The sequence below is a fragment of the Anomaloglossus baeobatrachus genome, chromosome 9, assembly GCF_048569485.1.
Source record: "Anomaloglossus baeobatrachus isolate aAnoBae1 chromosome 9, aAnoBae1.hap1, whole genome shotgun sequence".
Classification (NCBI taxonomy): Eukaryota; Metazoa; Chordata; class Amphibia; order Anura; family Aromobatidae; genus Anomaloglossus; species Anomaloglossus baeobatrachus.
The window spans coordinates 92,490,170-92,505,934 of record NC_134361.1 but is presented as its reverse complement, the minus strand read 5'-3'; the positions used below and the strand labels follow the sequence as shown (position 1 = coordinate 92,505,934).

The window sequence follows — 15,765 nt, the reverse complement described above, 5'->3', positions numbered from 1 at the left end:
GTCTTTCGCAGAAGGTGGCTTTTCTAGTGGCGGTTACATCGCTCCGTAGAGTGTCGGAGCTAGCAGCGTTGTCATGCAAAGCCCCCTTCCTGGTTTTTCACCAGGATAAGGTGGTTCTGCGTCCGGTCCCGGAATTCCTCCCTAAGGTGGTATCCCCGTTTCATCTCAATCAGGATATTTCCTTACCTTCATTTTGCCCTCATCCAGTTCACCAGTGTGAAAAGGATTTGCACTTGTTAGATCTAGTGAGGGCACTCCGGCTCTACGTGTCTCGCACGGCGCCCCTGCGCCGTTCAGATGCGCTCCTTGTCCTTGTCGCTGGCCAACGTAAAGGGTCGCAGGCTTCCAAGTCAACCTTGGCTCGGTGGATCAAGGAACCGATTCTTGAAGCCTACCGTTCTTCTGGGCTTCCGGTTCCTTCAGGGCTGAAAGCCCATTCTACCAGAGCCGTGGGTGCGTCCTGGGCATTGCAGCACCAGGCTACGGCTCAGCAGGTGTGTCAGGCGGCTACCTGGTCTAGTCTGCACACTTTCACGAAACACTATCAGGTGCATACCTATGCTTCGGCAGATGCCAGCCTAGGTAGGCGAGTCCTTTAGGCGGCGGTTGCCCACCTGTAGGAAGGGGCCGTTTTACGGCTCTTTTTATCGAGGTATTCTTTTACCCACCCAGGGACTGCTTTTGGACGTCCCAATTGTCTGGGTCTCCCAATGGAGCGACAAAGAAGAAGGGAATTTTGTTTACTTACCGTAAATTCCTTTTCTTCTAGCTCCTATTGGGAGACCCAGCACCCGCCCCTGTTCCCTTCGGGCTGTTGTTCTGTTGTGTACACATGTTGTTCATGTTGAATTGTTCCTTTTGGTTCATAGTTTCAGTTCTCCGAACATCCTTCGGATTGAATTTACCTTAGACCAATTTATAAGTTTCCTCCTTCCTGCTTTTGCACCAAAACTGAGGAGCCCGTGATGCACGGGAGGGTGTATAGGCAGAGGGGAGGGGTTACACTTTTTAAAGTGTAATACTTTGTGTGGCCTCCGGAGGCAGAAGCTATACACCCAATTGTCTGGGTCTCCCAATAGGAGCTAGAAGAAAAGGAATTTACGGTAAGTAAACAAAATTCCCCTCTTTTCAAGATAGCTAAATGTATTTTTCATTGTTCATAGCATCCCTATAGCAGTCATGCTTTACCATTTTTCATGTTTATATTTATTTAGTGGTTAGTGTGCAGCTTATTATCTGTATTATTATAGTTATGTATTTTTAGGCTAGCACCTAATTCACACACATTGGTGTTCCAGAAATAAAATTTTAGATATATATATAATTACACACATACACACACGTGTATGTGTGTGTGTATGTATGTATGTATGTATGTATGTATGTATGTATGTATGTATGTATGTATGTATGTGTGTGTGTGTGTATGTGTATATATATATATATATATATATATATATATATATATATATATACATACATACATACATACATACATACATACATACATACATACATACATACATACATACATACATACATACATACATACATACAAAGTATTACACTTAAAAGTGTAACTCCTCCCTCTGAGCTTATACACCCCCTGGTGAGCAGACCCAGCCAGTTTTATCGCTTTGTGTTCAGGAGGCATACATCCACACATGCATTCTCATATGATTTTTTTCCTTTTTGGAATGAGATTGAAGAAGTGCGGGTCCACGTCTGGACCCCCGGCATGTCCCTTCTCACCCCACTGTGTCGGCGGTGTTGTAAGGTTGATTTCCAAGGCTGGAGCCTTACATGCCGTGCTCCTTCACCATCCCTCCTGGGCTCTGGCTTTGAAGTGGGAGCCAGCACGGTCTCCATGCCTGGCAGGAGACCGGTCTCCATCCGCAGCCCTTCAGGACCCTGCTGGACCGGAGCACTCATCCCCAGGGACCTGGCCCTGCGTCTCAGCAGCTAAGTACCTGAGACGTTTATATATTGGGGGTCCCTGTGCTTTATTGTTTAAGGAGAGTGTGCTTATTGTATTTATTGGCATTTCCGGCGGGTTCTCTAGCTGTCGCCCGAGAACCGCGCCGATGGTGCTTGCGCGTCAGTCTCGCCGCTCAAATTTAGGCCCCGGCTTTGCCGGAGGCCTAGTTTCTGTTCACTGCCCTCGCATGTCACTCATGCAGAGGGACAGGCTCTGCTCCTCCCGGCGGCCGCTCTGCACAGGGGAGGGACACTCCCCACTGCTGTGCGTGTCTCCTCCCCTGTAGGTCTCTATGGCCCTCCAGATCCCGCTCTCCAAGCCAAGTCCCGCCCCCTCTCTTCGCTCCGGCGGCCATTTTCTCAGACAGAGTTCACTCGGCGCTGGTCTGCACTCTGCATCCCTGCTGAGGTCCTGTGCTTGGGGGTCCGGACTTCGGGATCTGGAGGGCACACAACACCGCTCCTGCGGTCTGGTAAGCCACAACCGGTCTCTGGTTGTGGACCTCTGTATATACTCTCTGGGGTTCATTCTCTTGCAGAGACCCCACTCCAGCAGCATGTCTCACACGAGGAGCAAGGCTCCAAAGCTTTACTCTGTATGCGCTGCATGTAAGCTCATGCTGCCTGAACCGAGCACCTATCCACATTGTGATGTCTGCTCTAACTTGGCGGTGCCACAGCCTGGAGTCTCACCCCCCGTGGTCTCTCAGGCTGCTCCTGCACCTGTGCCTGAACCCCCGGCTTGGGTAGAATCCTTTTCTATGTCTATCTCCCAGTCTTTTACTGAGTCCATGGGACTTCTGCGCAGGACTTTGATGAATATGCATCAGCCCCCTTCACAGGGTGCCTCTACTGCTAAGGGTCCCTTAGGACCGGAGCTCACAGAGGATTCATCTTCAGGGCCCAGACCCCGTCCTCCTAAAAGGAGATGCAGGGTTTCCTCTCCCTCCTCCTCTTGCGGCTCTGATTCAAGAGCTGACTCGCAAGATGAGGAGGATACCTTTACAGGAGGCTCGGAGGCTAACTCTGTACCCCATTGATCTGTCCGAGGGTGACACAGATCTTAGTGACTTGATTGCTTCTATTAATTCTGTACTGGATCTCAATCCGCCAGTATCAGAGGAGCAACCCTCTCTGGCAGAGAAGCACCAGTTTACCTCGCCTAAGAGAGTGAAGAGTGTGTTCTTTAACCACTCCAGTTTTCAGGCCGCTGTGACCAAGCTCAAGGCCTGTCCTGACAAACTCTTCCCAAAGCATGGTTCTGATGACAGTTTTCCCTTTCCACCTGAGGTGGTCAAGGAGTGGGCTCATTCCCCAAAGGTAGACCCTCCAGTGTCTAGGCTCTCAGCCTGGACCGTTGTGTCGGTGGCTGATGGCACCTCCCTTAAGGATTCCACTGACCGTCAGATTGACCTTCTGGCCAAATCCGTGTATAAAGCGGCGGGGGCCGCGTTTTCCCCAACTTTTGCAGCAGTGTGGGCTCTCAAAGCCATCTCTGCTTCTCTGGAGGAGATGCATTCCCTCACCAGGGAATCTATGCCCGAAATGGTTGCCTTAACTTCTCAAGCTTCAGCTTTTTCATCTTATGCTATGTCTGCCATGCTGGAGGCTTCTCACCGCACTGCGGTGGCTTCGGCTAATTCCCTCGTTATCCGCAGGATCTTGTGGCTTCGAGAGTGGAAGGCAGATGCTTCTTCTAAGAAGTACCTTGCTGGGTTCCCTTTTGCTGGGTCCCGGCTGTTCGGAGAACAGCTGGATGAAATTATTAAGGAAGCTACTGGCGGGAAGAGTACTTCCATGCCATAAACCAAAACCAGGAAACATGCCCAGGGTAGGAATCAGTCGAGGTTTCGCTCCTTTTGTTCCTCCAACTGGTCGTCCTCTAAGCCCTCGGCCTCGTCCGCTAACTCAGCCAAGGACCAGAAATCCAACTGGCGCCCAAAAGCGCATTCACAGAAGACCGCAGGAGGTGCTGCCACTAAGGCAGCCTCCTCATGACTCTGCCCGCTCCTGCGACGTCCTTAGTCGGTGGCAGGCTCTCCCACTTTGGTGACGTTTGGTTTCAACACGTCTCCCATCAGTGGGTGAGACACCTCCCACGGCTACGTCTCCCATGGCTACAGGATAGAATTCTCTTCCAGCCCGCCAAACAGATTTTTTCTCTCAACTCCCCCCTGCTCCAAGGCCGCCGCCTTCTCACAGGCCGTGGCAGCCTTGCAGGCCAACGGAGTAATTGTACCAGTTCCCGCCCGGGAACGGTTCAGAGGTTTCTACTCAAATCTCTTCCTAGTTCCCAAAAAGGACGGTACCTTCCGGCCCATCCTGGATCTCAAGCTTCTCAACAAGCATGTTCAGGTGCGGCACTTTCGCATGGAGTCTCTGCGATCAGTCATTGCCTCAATGACCCAAGGGGATTTCCTGGCATCCATCGACATCAGAGATGCCTATCTGCATGTGCCAATTGCAGTTTCACACCAGCGTTGGCTACGTTTTGCAATAGGAGAAGATCATTTCCAATTCGTGGCTCTCCCCTTCGGGTTAGCCACGGCCCCTCGGGTATTCACCAAGGTCATGGCAGCAGTGATTGCGGTTCTGCACCTCCAGGGGTTGGCAGTGATTCCTTACCTGGACGACCTTCTAGTCAAGGCTTCATCCAGTGCAGACTGTCAGCGGAGTGTCTCGCTCACTCTCGCCACTCTAGCCCAATTCGGGTGGATTGTCAATCTTCCCAAATCCACTCTGACTCCGACCCAGAGTCTCACGTACCTAGGGATGCAGTTCGAGACTTTGCCGGCACTTGTGAAGTTGCCCTTAGTCAAACAGCAGTCACTCCAGCTAGCGGTGCGCTCTCTGCTGAGGCCCCGCCGTTATACCCTCAGGTGTCTGATGCAGGTGCTGGGTCAAATGGTGGCGTCCATGGAGGCTTTTCCCTTTGCCCAGTTCCATCTGCGCCCCCTGCAGCTGGACATTCTCCGCTGTTGGGACAACCGGCCTTCCTCCTTACACAGGTTAGTGGCTCTGTCGCCACGGACCAGGAGCTCTCTTCAGTGGTGGCTTCAGCCCCTCTCCCTGTCCCAAGGGCGCTCCTTCCTGGCCCCGTCCTGGGTGATTCTCACCACGGATGCCAGTCTATCCGGCTGGGGAGCGGTATGTCTCCACCACAGAGCGCAGGGCACTTGGACTCCGTCCGAGTCAGCCCTTTCAATCAATATGCTGGAGACCAGAGCCGTGCTTCTAGCTCTCCTAGCTTTTCACCACCTGTTGGCGGACAGGCACATTCGAGTCCAGTCAGACAACGCGACAGCGGTTGCCTACATCAATCACCAAGGCGGGACACGTAGCTGCCTGGCAATGTTGGAGGTCCAACGCATTCTTCAATGGGCGGAGGACTCCAAGTCCACCATATCCGCAGTCCACATCCCAGGCGTGGAAAACTGGGAGGCAGATTATCTCAGCCGTCAAACCGTGGACGGTGGCGAGTGGTCCCTGCACCCGGCAGTGTTTCAGTCAATCTGCCGCAAATGGGGCACTCCGGACGTGGACCTAATGGCATCCCGTCACAACAACAAAGTTCCTGTTTACGTGGCTCGCTCCCACGATCCTCAGGCCTTCGCCGCGGACGCTCTGGTTCAAGACTGGTCCCAGTTTCGTCTGTCCTACGTGTTTCCCCCTCTAGCTCTCTTGCCCAGAGTCCTGCGCAAGATCAGAATGGAGGGCCGTCGAGTCATCCTCATTGCACCGGACTGGCCCAGGCGAGCTTGGTATCCAGACCTGCTTCATCTGTCCGTAGAGATGCCGTGGCATCTTCCGGACCATCCAGACCTTCTCTCGCAAGGTCCGTTTTTCCGCCCGAATTCTGCGGCTCTCAAATTGACGGCGTGGCTCTTGAGTCCTGGATTTTGACGGCTTCTGGTATTCCTCCTGAAGTCATCTCCACTATGACTCGGGCCCGTAACTCTTCCTCCGCGAAGATCTATCACAGGACTTGGAAAATTTTCCTGTCTTGGTGTCGCTCTACCGACCATCCTCCTTGGCCATTCTCCTTGCCGACCCTTCTGTCTTTTCTACAGTCCGGTCTGCAGCTAGGACTGTCCCTCAACTCTCTCAAGGGACAAGTCTCAGCTCTGTCAGTTCTGTTCCAGCGGCGTCTCGCTCGGCTGGCTCAGGTCCGCACCTTCATGCAAGGCGCGTCTCACATCATTCCGCCTTACCGGCGGCCCTTGGATCCCTGGGACCATAACTTGGTTCTCACGGTTTTGCAGAAACCCCCATTTGAGCCTCTTAGGGAGGTTTCTTTGAATCGTCTTTCTCAGAAAGTGGCCTCTCTGGTGGCCATAACTTCCCTCAGGAGAGTCTCTGATTTGGCTGCGCTCTCTTCGGCGTCACCTTTTTTAGTTTTTCATCAAGACAAGGTGGTTCTCCGTCCGACTCCGGACTTTCTTCCTAAGGTGGTCTCTCCTTTCCACCTTAACCAGGACATTACCCTACCTTCCTTCTGTCCGGCTCCTGTTCATTGCTTTGAAAAAGCGCTGCATACTCTGGATCTGGTGCGTGCTCTCCGGATCTATGTGTCTCGCACCACTGCGCTTAGGCGGTGCACCTCTCTTTTTGTGCTAACCACAGGTCGGCGCAAGGGCCTCCCTGCTTCTAAGCCGACCTTAGCCCATTGGATTAGATCGACCATTTCGGACGCCTACCAGAGTACTCCGGTGCCTCCCCCGCCGGGGATCAAGGCACATTCGACCAGAGCTGTCGGTGCCTCTTGGGCTTTCAGGCACCAGGCTACGGCTCAACAAGTCTGTCAGGCTGCCACTTGGACTAGCCTGCATACCTTCTCGAAGCACTACCAAGTGCATGCTCATGCTTCGGCAGATGCGAGCTTGGGCAGACGCATCCTTCAGGCGGCTGTCGCCCATTTGTGAAGTTAGGTTCTGCCTACTTCTTAGTTTTTCTGTTTATTCCCACCCAGGGACTGCTTTGGAACGTCCCATGGTCTGGGTCTCCCAAAGGAACGGTAAAGAAAAAGAGAATTTTGTTACTTACCGTAAATTCTTTTTCTTATAGTTCCGTATTGGGAGACCCAGCACCCTCCCTGTTGCCTGTTGGCAGTTTCTTGTTCCGTGTGTTATCACCGGCTGTTGTCGTGCACAGAGTCTCCGGTTGTTCCGGCTCTTGCTCTGTTCTACTTGTGGGTGGCTATTCTCCTTCAGCTTTTGCACTAAACTGGCTGGGTCTGCTCACCAGGGGGTGTATAAGCTCAGAGGGAGGAGCTACACTTTTTAGTGTAGTACTTTGTGTGTCCTCCGGAGGCAGAAGCTAAACACCCAATGTCTGGGTCTCCCAATATGGAACTATAAGAAAAAGAGTTTACGGTAAGTAAACAAAATTATATATATATATATATATATATATATATATATATATATATATATATATATATATATATATATATATATATATATATATAATCTCATATCATAAAGTCTACAAAAAGGTCTGTTGTTGACCTCTGGAAAAGCCGCAGTGTGAAAATGTGGTGAATTCAAGACACTAATATTTTCAAGTAAACAGTCTGAGAGACTATTGTAGAAAAATAGACCCTAAAATGCTTGCTATGATTATTCTTGAATTCCTGGTCGCTAATCTCCACACGTGTAACTTCTAGGTCTCCTCTCTATGTAGAAATATATTTTAACAGTAATTTTGTTTGTAATATTTAGCTTGTGAACTGAAGACTCCGTCCATGAGCAGTTTCCTTACAGTCTTGGAAAACTCGGGTTGGCTGCGGCACATAAAAGCAGTATTGGACGCCGCCGTCTTTCTAGCAAAGGTTTGGGATCTGGTTTTCTTCTGTTACGTTCATGTAAAATGGTATATAAATATTGTGATCTAGAGAACTATTGATACTGGCGGTCACCGTCCTCTTTTTAGTAAAAGCATCATTAATGCAAAATCCAAAATAAACCGTTCTCTACTTTCCCCAGCTCCATAATTTTATTACTTGGCTCCAAAAAAATTAATGATTGAAATGTGGTTGCTATGGGAACAACGCTGTTGCATTGTTCATTCCCCGTCGTCTCCCTTGTACGACTAATTTTATTGGCCGCCGTATTGATTTCCTTGTAATGTTGCTATTATGACAGTGTGGCTCCCATGTCTCCTGGTTCGAGAGAATCATGATATGGTTTATAGCTTTTCATAGTATTATCAAATAACAAGTAACAGAACTGCCCGTAATAAGTATTGCTGACAGCCTCATCGACCGGCTTTCTTCTGAGCAAATGGTTTCCTTGATAACAAACATTAAAGCCGGAGCACTGGAGGATTATTAAAAAGCTGTAATGCTTTTGTCCAGCTGTAATAAAAGGGAAATAAAGGGCATGTTTTGGACCTTTAGAACCTTGCAAATGAGACCTGAGTAATGAGAATGCATTAAAGGGGTATTCCTGTCTGAGATAGGGATGGTATATTGCTAGGGCAATGCACGGTGGCGTCTGTCCTCTGGGACCTCCTCCCATAAACAGTGATACTTGTGAATGATGACGAAGGAAGGGACCACTCAAACTCCAGGTTGGATCGATTTCCTTAAAGGGAAGGTGTTGCGTTTTTTTATTTTTGTATTAATAATAGTAATTCTGAAAAAGTATTTTTTAATACAAAAATAAATTAATTGTTTTTATTTAATTCTAGTTTCACTGAAGCCCTGCCATGGGGGCTGCCATCTTGGATTTGCTGTGACTACTGACAGTTACTTACCTCCTCTATGGGCAGCCCCCAGGGCATTGACTCTGATAGTCAGACTCCGACCCCTATACGTAATACAGGAGAGCCACCTGCATATATGTGTGCTCCACTTTCCCACTGTCACCCGCCAGGATAGATGGGGTGAGTACCGGTGCTGGGCAGCGGTGATTGCATCGTAACTGATCCTGGCGTGCTTCTCCCCACTCTACCGCGCCCCACTGTACCACGCACCCCCCTCCCCCACCGCTCACCTCGGGCCTCCGCTGGTGGCTGCTATGTACTGTGATCACTGACAGGACAGGCTGCCGGGAACGCAGGTCTGAGTTGAGTGCATGTGGCACCCCCCTCGCCGCATGTCACCTCGGTCCTCTGATACCAGCCGGCAGCACAGTAAATGGGGGCGCGAGATACAGTGGGGCATTGGGATACAGTGGAGCACTATGCAGCTGACCTTAGTGACACTTTAGACATATTAGGATCACTTTGCGGCCACCAAGAAAATGGCTCCGCATTGTGATCCTAAATTTCATTCTCTCAGAGGAGGGAGGGGGAGGTGACGTCACACACAGGAGAGCAGATTCTGCCTGCTTTTACTGCAGCTGTAATGTGAGCTGGTTCTACAGTAGGATTTCTGTAGGATTTCAGCAGCTGCTCACCCAGGTATTTTAAGAGTGGAAAATATCAAACTTTTAATTTTTTTTTTATATATTTTTCTCAATTAAAAACAAATATGTAAACAACATTAACCCCTTCAGCCCCCGGGCACTTTCCGTTTTTGCGTTTTTGTTTTTTGCTCCCCTTCTTTTGAGAGGCGTAATATTTTTATTTTTCCATCAATCTTGCCATATGAGGGCTTGTTTTTTGCGGGACGAGTTGTACTTTTAAATGAAACCATAAGTTTTACCATATAGTGTACTGGAAAACGGCAAAAAAATTCAAAGTGCGGAAAAATTGCAAAAAAAGTGTGATCGTACAATAGTTTTTGGGATATTTTATTCACTGTGTTCACTATATGGTAAAACTGAGGTATCTATGTGATGCCTCAGGTCGGTGCGAGTTTGTAGACACCAAACATGTATAGGTTTACTTGTATCTAAGGGGTTAAAAAAAATTCACAAGTTTGTCCAATAAAAGTGGCGCACGTTTTGCGCCATTTTCCAAAAAACGTAGCGTTCTTATTTTTAAGGATCTATGGCTCAGTGATGGCTTATTTTTTGCGTCTCGAGCTGACGTTTATAATGGTACCATTTTTGCGCAGATGCTACGTTTTGATCGCCTGTTATTGCATTTTGCGTAAAACTTGCGGCGACCAAAAAACGTAATTTTGGCGTTTGGAATTTTTTTGCGACTACGCCGTTTACCAATCAGATTAATTGATTTTATATTTTGATAGATCGGGCATTTCTGAACGCGGCGATACCAAATATGTGTATATTTATTTATTTTTTAACCCTTTAATTTTTAATGGGGGGAAAGGGGGGTGATTTGAACTTTTAGGTTTTTTGTTTTTTTTTTTATTTTTTAAAACTTTTTTTTTTGTTTTTTTTTTTATTTTACTAGTCCCCCTAGGGGGCTATAGCGATCAGCAATCCGATTGCTGATCGCTATCTGCTGATCACAGCTATACCACTGTAATCAGCAGATTCAGTCACTTTGGTTTTCCCTCTGCTCTCGGCCGAGGGAAAATGAAAGTGAAACATCGTAGCAGCAGGCGTCATCACATGACCCTGTGCTACGATGGCAACCACCGATAGTCACGTGATAACACACGTGACTTCCGGTGGGGGCGGCGGTGAGTAACAAACATGGCCGCGCGCATTTAAATCTTGCTGCCAGACTTTGGCAGCAAGATTTAAGGGGTTAATGGCCGCGGGTGGAAGCGATTCCACCCGCGGCTAGCAGGCACACATGTCAGCTGTTGAAAACAGCTGATATGTGTGCCGATCCACGCCGCCTGCCCGCGGCAGGGGGCGGGGCTTAACGGGACACGATCCTGGACGGATAGATCCGTCCAGGGTCGTGAAGGGGTTAATACTTTATTTTTTCAGTTATTGAAAAAAGGTTTGTTTTTTTTTTTGTTTTTTTTTTTTTTTTTTTTGTTTTTTTGACGACCCCTTCCCTTTAAATGGAACTGGGCTGGAATGAGTAATTTAGTTATGTGCCTTAAGTTTCTGAAACCTCAGTCTTTCATCTTTCCCATCTTGTTCTTGGCAGGCAGTAAGAGATGATAATACCAGTATCCTGGTTCACTGTTCGGACGGATGGGATCGCACAGCACAAGTCTGCTCATTGGCCAGTCTTCTTCTTGATCCATTTTACAGAACTATTAAAGGATTCATGGTAATTTCTCTAACTATTTTACACTTGCTTTTTCTAGTTCTTTCAGCTCCATATTGATGTATTAACGCTAGAACTACTGGACTCGTGACACCTATATAGAAATATATGGTGCAAAGTAGTCAAAATGACTACCTCAGTAGTTCTAGTGTTAAGACGCCCATATACTTAGAGGGGAATTTGTCAACAGATTAATCTGAGAGCAGTATAATTTAGACACAGAGACCCTTCTATGACAAAATCACTGACTGGGTGGATCATGAAAATGTAGTTGATATAGTATATCTTGACTTCAGTAAAGCATTTGACAAAGTATCTCATACAATCCTTATTGAAAAAATGACCAAGTGTTGAATGGACAAGGCAACTGTTAGATGGATTCGTAACTGGCTTAGTGATCGGAGTCAAAGAGTGGTAATAAATGGCTGCACATCCAGTTGGAAGACTGTCTCAAGTGCGGTACCACAGGGCTCTGTCCTGGGCTCAGTGTTGTTCAACATCTTTATCAATGATGTAGATGAAGGTATTAAGGGGAAAATGATTAAATTTGCTGATGACACAAAGCTAGGAGGAATAGCTAATACTAGAGAAGAGACAGTGAGGATTCAACAAGATCTAAACAAGCTGGAACAATGGGCAGTAACTAATAGAATGGTTTTTAACAGGGAGAAATGCAAAGTCCTACATCTTGGCAAGAATAATGAAAAGTGCATATACAGCATGGAAGGAATAGAGCTATCCAAAAGCATGTGTGAAAAAGACTTAGGTATACTAATAGATCACAGACTGAACATGAGTCAACAGTGTGACGCAGCAGCAAAAAAGGCAAACACCATTCTAGGATGTATTAACAGAAGCATATAGTCTAGATCACGTGAAGTCATTATCCCCCTTTACTCCTCTTTGGTCAGACCTCATCTGGAATATTGTGTCCAATTCTGGGCACCACATTTTAAAAAAGACATCAATAAACTGGAGCAAATTCAGAGAAGAGTGACGTGAATGGTGACTGGTCTGCAAACCATGTCCTATGAGGAACGGTTACAGGATTTAGGATTGTTTAGCTTTCAAAAGAGAAGACTGAGAGGAGACTTAATAGCTGTCTACAAATATCTTAAAGGCTGTCACACTGTAGAGGAATCAGTTTTATTCTCATTTTCACAAGGAAAGACTAGAAGCAATGGGATGAAACTGATGGGGAGGAGACACAGATTAGATATTAGAAAAAACGTTTTGACATTGAGGGTGATCAACGAGTGGAACAGGCTGCCACGAGAGGTTGTGAGTTCTCCTTCAATGGAAGTCTTTAAAAAGAGGTTGGACGGACATCTGTCTGGGATGATTTAGTGAATCCTGCTTTGAGCAGGGGGGTTGGACTAGATGACCCAGGAGGTCCATTCCAACTCTAATATTCTATGATTACTGGGTAGTTTCATGTCATTTTAATAAAATTACTGTTATCAGCAGGAGATTACTGCTGGACTAGTAAAGCGGCTGCCATGTAGTCCTCCATATTCTTGAGCTCTGTATAAATCTGCCTCCACAAGTGATCCACCACTTTCTGCCTATGCATAGTGTACACAGAAAGCTGACAATCAGTGGTGTGGGTGGAGTTATACACAGAGTTCAGAGAACTGGTAGATGTGCAGCAGATAGTGTCTAGGAGACAGACTACCCCGGCTGTCTAGCTTGTAAGCACTGCACAGATGCTGGCTGGGGTTACGGGATAATGGAGCGCTCCTGCGATCACACCGCGTTCAAAACAGAGATTACAAGTTTTTTTAAAAGGGCTTGTAAGCGCTGTGCATGTTCTGCAGTCTTAGCGGTGGTCGGTCTCCAGCGACCTGAGCTGTAAAGAAAAGAAAGTGTTTGTTTCAGCATTAAATTGTCAAACTGCTTCTATTTACAACCACTACCTGACATTTCTCATTTATGAACATGTTAAAAAAAACTCTAAGTAGGACAATATGCTGATTATTGTAAAGATTTACATGTTATTTCCATAGGTACTTATTGAAAAGGATTGGATTTGCTTTGGCCACAAGTTTTCACAAAGGTATGTATTAATAGTATGCCAGCCAGCATTTCTAACCTGCCTGTGCTAGTAAATATTAAAATGACACCGCAGGAATACCATGTCTTTATCTCGTTCCTGTGTTACTATTCCTGGACACTATAACGTGCACAACTGGACAGCGACATATTTTTCTTATCCAAAAACGTGCACATATTCCTGGAAATGAAGGAATAAATAAGCAACAGAACTGGGTGTGAGAGGGTTATTCTTACTAATAAACTGCATGCTTATCCCCGATATATGCCATCACTTGGGTTGGTGAGGGTCTGACCTTGGGAACTCCATTCATTTTGAGAATGAAGACTCTGCAGTGCTGAATTACATGTCCACTTTGCTGAAAATTGGTAAATGCTTCAAACTGGGTTTTCTCAACATCCTAAATAGTTAAAATTTGGAAAATGTTTGTAAAGATAAGCAACTTTGCTATTTTAAGTGTTATTAAAAATCCTCTCCGGAAAGATTTCTAATTTTATTTTTTATATTGTTGCCTGGATTACTGGCCACCAGTGCCGTCTATCAAGTGACCAGTCTCCTAGGCCAGGAGCACAGCGCTCGCATGCTTTTTTTTTTTTTTTTAAATTTTATATATTTATTTATTTATTTTCCCAATGAGCTTGTAATTCAACTAGCCACTCTGAAGTTGGCTGGATCTGGTTAGCTTTGGTGTCTCTGTGCTGTAGAAGTAAAGTTGCCATTGCGTGCACGCATCGGAGAGAGCGCAGTTCAGACTAGTGGAGCAGGTGTGCACTGCGCCCTGGCAGATGGCAGTAGTAGAGCAGTATGCTGCTTTCAAATACATGGTGAAAATAACTCTGTAAATTGGTACCATGTGCTGGAAAAGCTTATGGACTCAGATATTGCTGTGTCTTATTATTTACCCCGTAGAGCAGTGGTCCCCAACCTTCATGACCTTGAGAGCCACATTCTGCTGTGATAGGGTCGTGAGCCACATCCAGGGCCCCCTTTACCACTATAATTACAATCAAAGCTTACTTAGAAATCACTTTGAAGCAGTATACCAAGATCCATGGGGTCCTAGCCTACCCCCATTCAGATCTGCTCTTCTATGTGGAGCTACTCACAAAAGTCACCATCTGGAGACCTGCTCTTCATAGCTGTCCACTAGACCTGCTGCTTATGCTCCAAGTTTTCAGACAGCTGAAAGCTACACATCACATTTCCGCGAGCCACATTTGGCTCCTGAGCTACAGGTTGAGGACCACTGCTGTAGAGAGATGGGCATCTGGGACATTTTTAGGCACTGCAGAGGTGCGATTATGTATGTAGTTCTGCTGTTCCAAACGCCAGGTCCAAGTTTAATACATTACCAATTTGCCCAATAGTAGACAATCCCTTCAAGGCTCCTAGAGTATACACGTGTGGTTGTCGTATACCAAACTAGATGTGCAGCTACATGTGCTCTGTTTTCTCCTGCAGATGTCATCACTTAGAGTTTGATCCCAAAGAAGTGTCCCCTGTGTTCACACAATTCCTGGAGTGTGTGTGGCATCTTACGGAGCAGTTCCCTTGTGCCTTTGAGTTCAGTGAAAAATATCTACTGGAAATTCACGATCATGTCTATTCCTGCCAGTTTGGAAACTTTATTGGGAACTCCCAAAAGGAGCGGCAAGAACTCAAGTTAGTATCTGCCAGCATCGCCCTGCCTCTTATGTGTTTCATGTGCTTCAGATAGTCAGTCAGTTTGTGTGGACATCTGAAAACTTTCCTGGGTAGCCATTACCGTCCAGTTATACATGGCACTTATTCGCTTTAGAAATCAATTTACAGTTCCAAATGGGAGTTCACCAGATCATTCACAAGAGGGTCAGGAAAACCTCCCGAGCAGTGGCTTTACTATTGTAACTTCTTTTATCAGATGCAGAAAGTGAAGCCTGTGCTCACACAATCCACATTGTACAATTATTGTTTGTCTATAGATTGACTGAGTTTGTCATGGCTTTGTTCTTCTGGCTGCCTCTGCAATATAATGTGCTAATATTTACATATTGTATTATAGGCTGGCCACAGGGGGTGACAAATCAGTGGATAAAGTATATATTATAGTAATGGAAACAGTAAACAATGAACTTTGGCTTCTGTTGATGGTGTGTATGTCACAGCCATCCTGACAATGTATTTTCTTTTCAATATAGTTTTACCCAGTGTGTGTGTGTGTGTATATGTATATGTGTGTGTATATATATATATATGTGTATGTATGTAATGTCTATATGTGTGTGTGTGTATATGTATGTGTGTGTGTGTGTATATATGTGTGTGTGTATATATATATATATATATATATAATATTTATATTATAATATTTATATTATAATATAATTTCTTTATCGTTCCTTTGGGAGACCCAGACCATGGGTGTTTAGCTTCTGCCTCCGGAGGACACACAAAGTACTACACTTAAAAGTGTAGCTCCTCCCTCTGAGCTTATACACCCCCTGGTAGCCAGTCCTAGCCAGTTTATTGCTTTGTGTCAGGAGGCATACATCCACACATGCATTCTCATCTGATTTGTTTGACTTTTGGAAAGAGTTTGAAGAAAAGCAGGTCCATGTCTGGACTCCCGGCATGTCCCTTCTCACCCCACTGTGTCGGCGGTGTTGTTAAGGTTG

The 15,765-nt window shown here is 46.4% G+C and overlaps 2 protein-coding genes across 2 annotated transcripts in view; both read left to right on the top strand.

Annotated features, from left to right (window-relative positions):
- LOC142251260 (ankyrin repeat and SOCS box protein 12-like) overlaps positions 1-15,765 on the top strand; it is a 141,295-nt gene that overhangs the window by 18,482 nt on the left and 107,048 nt on the right. The window lies entirely within an intron of this gene.
- MTMR8 (myotubularin related protein 8) overlaps positions 1-15,765 on the top strand; it is a 105,342-nt gene that overhangs the window by 46,511 nt on the left and 43,066 nt on the right. The window contains 4 exon segments of the mRNA XM_075323889.1: positions 7,698-7,807; positions 10,936-11,061; positions 13,065-13,114; positions 14,573-14,773. Coding sequence (XP_075180004.1) covers positions 7,698-7,807; positions 10,936-11,061; positions 13,065-13,114; positions 14,573-14,773 — 487 coding nt within the window.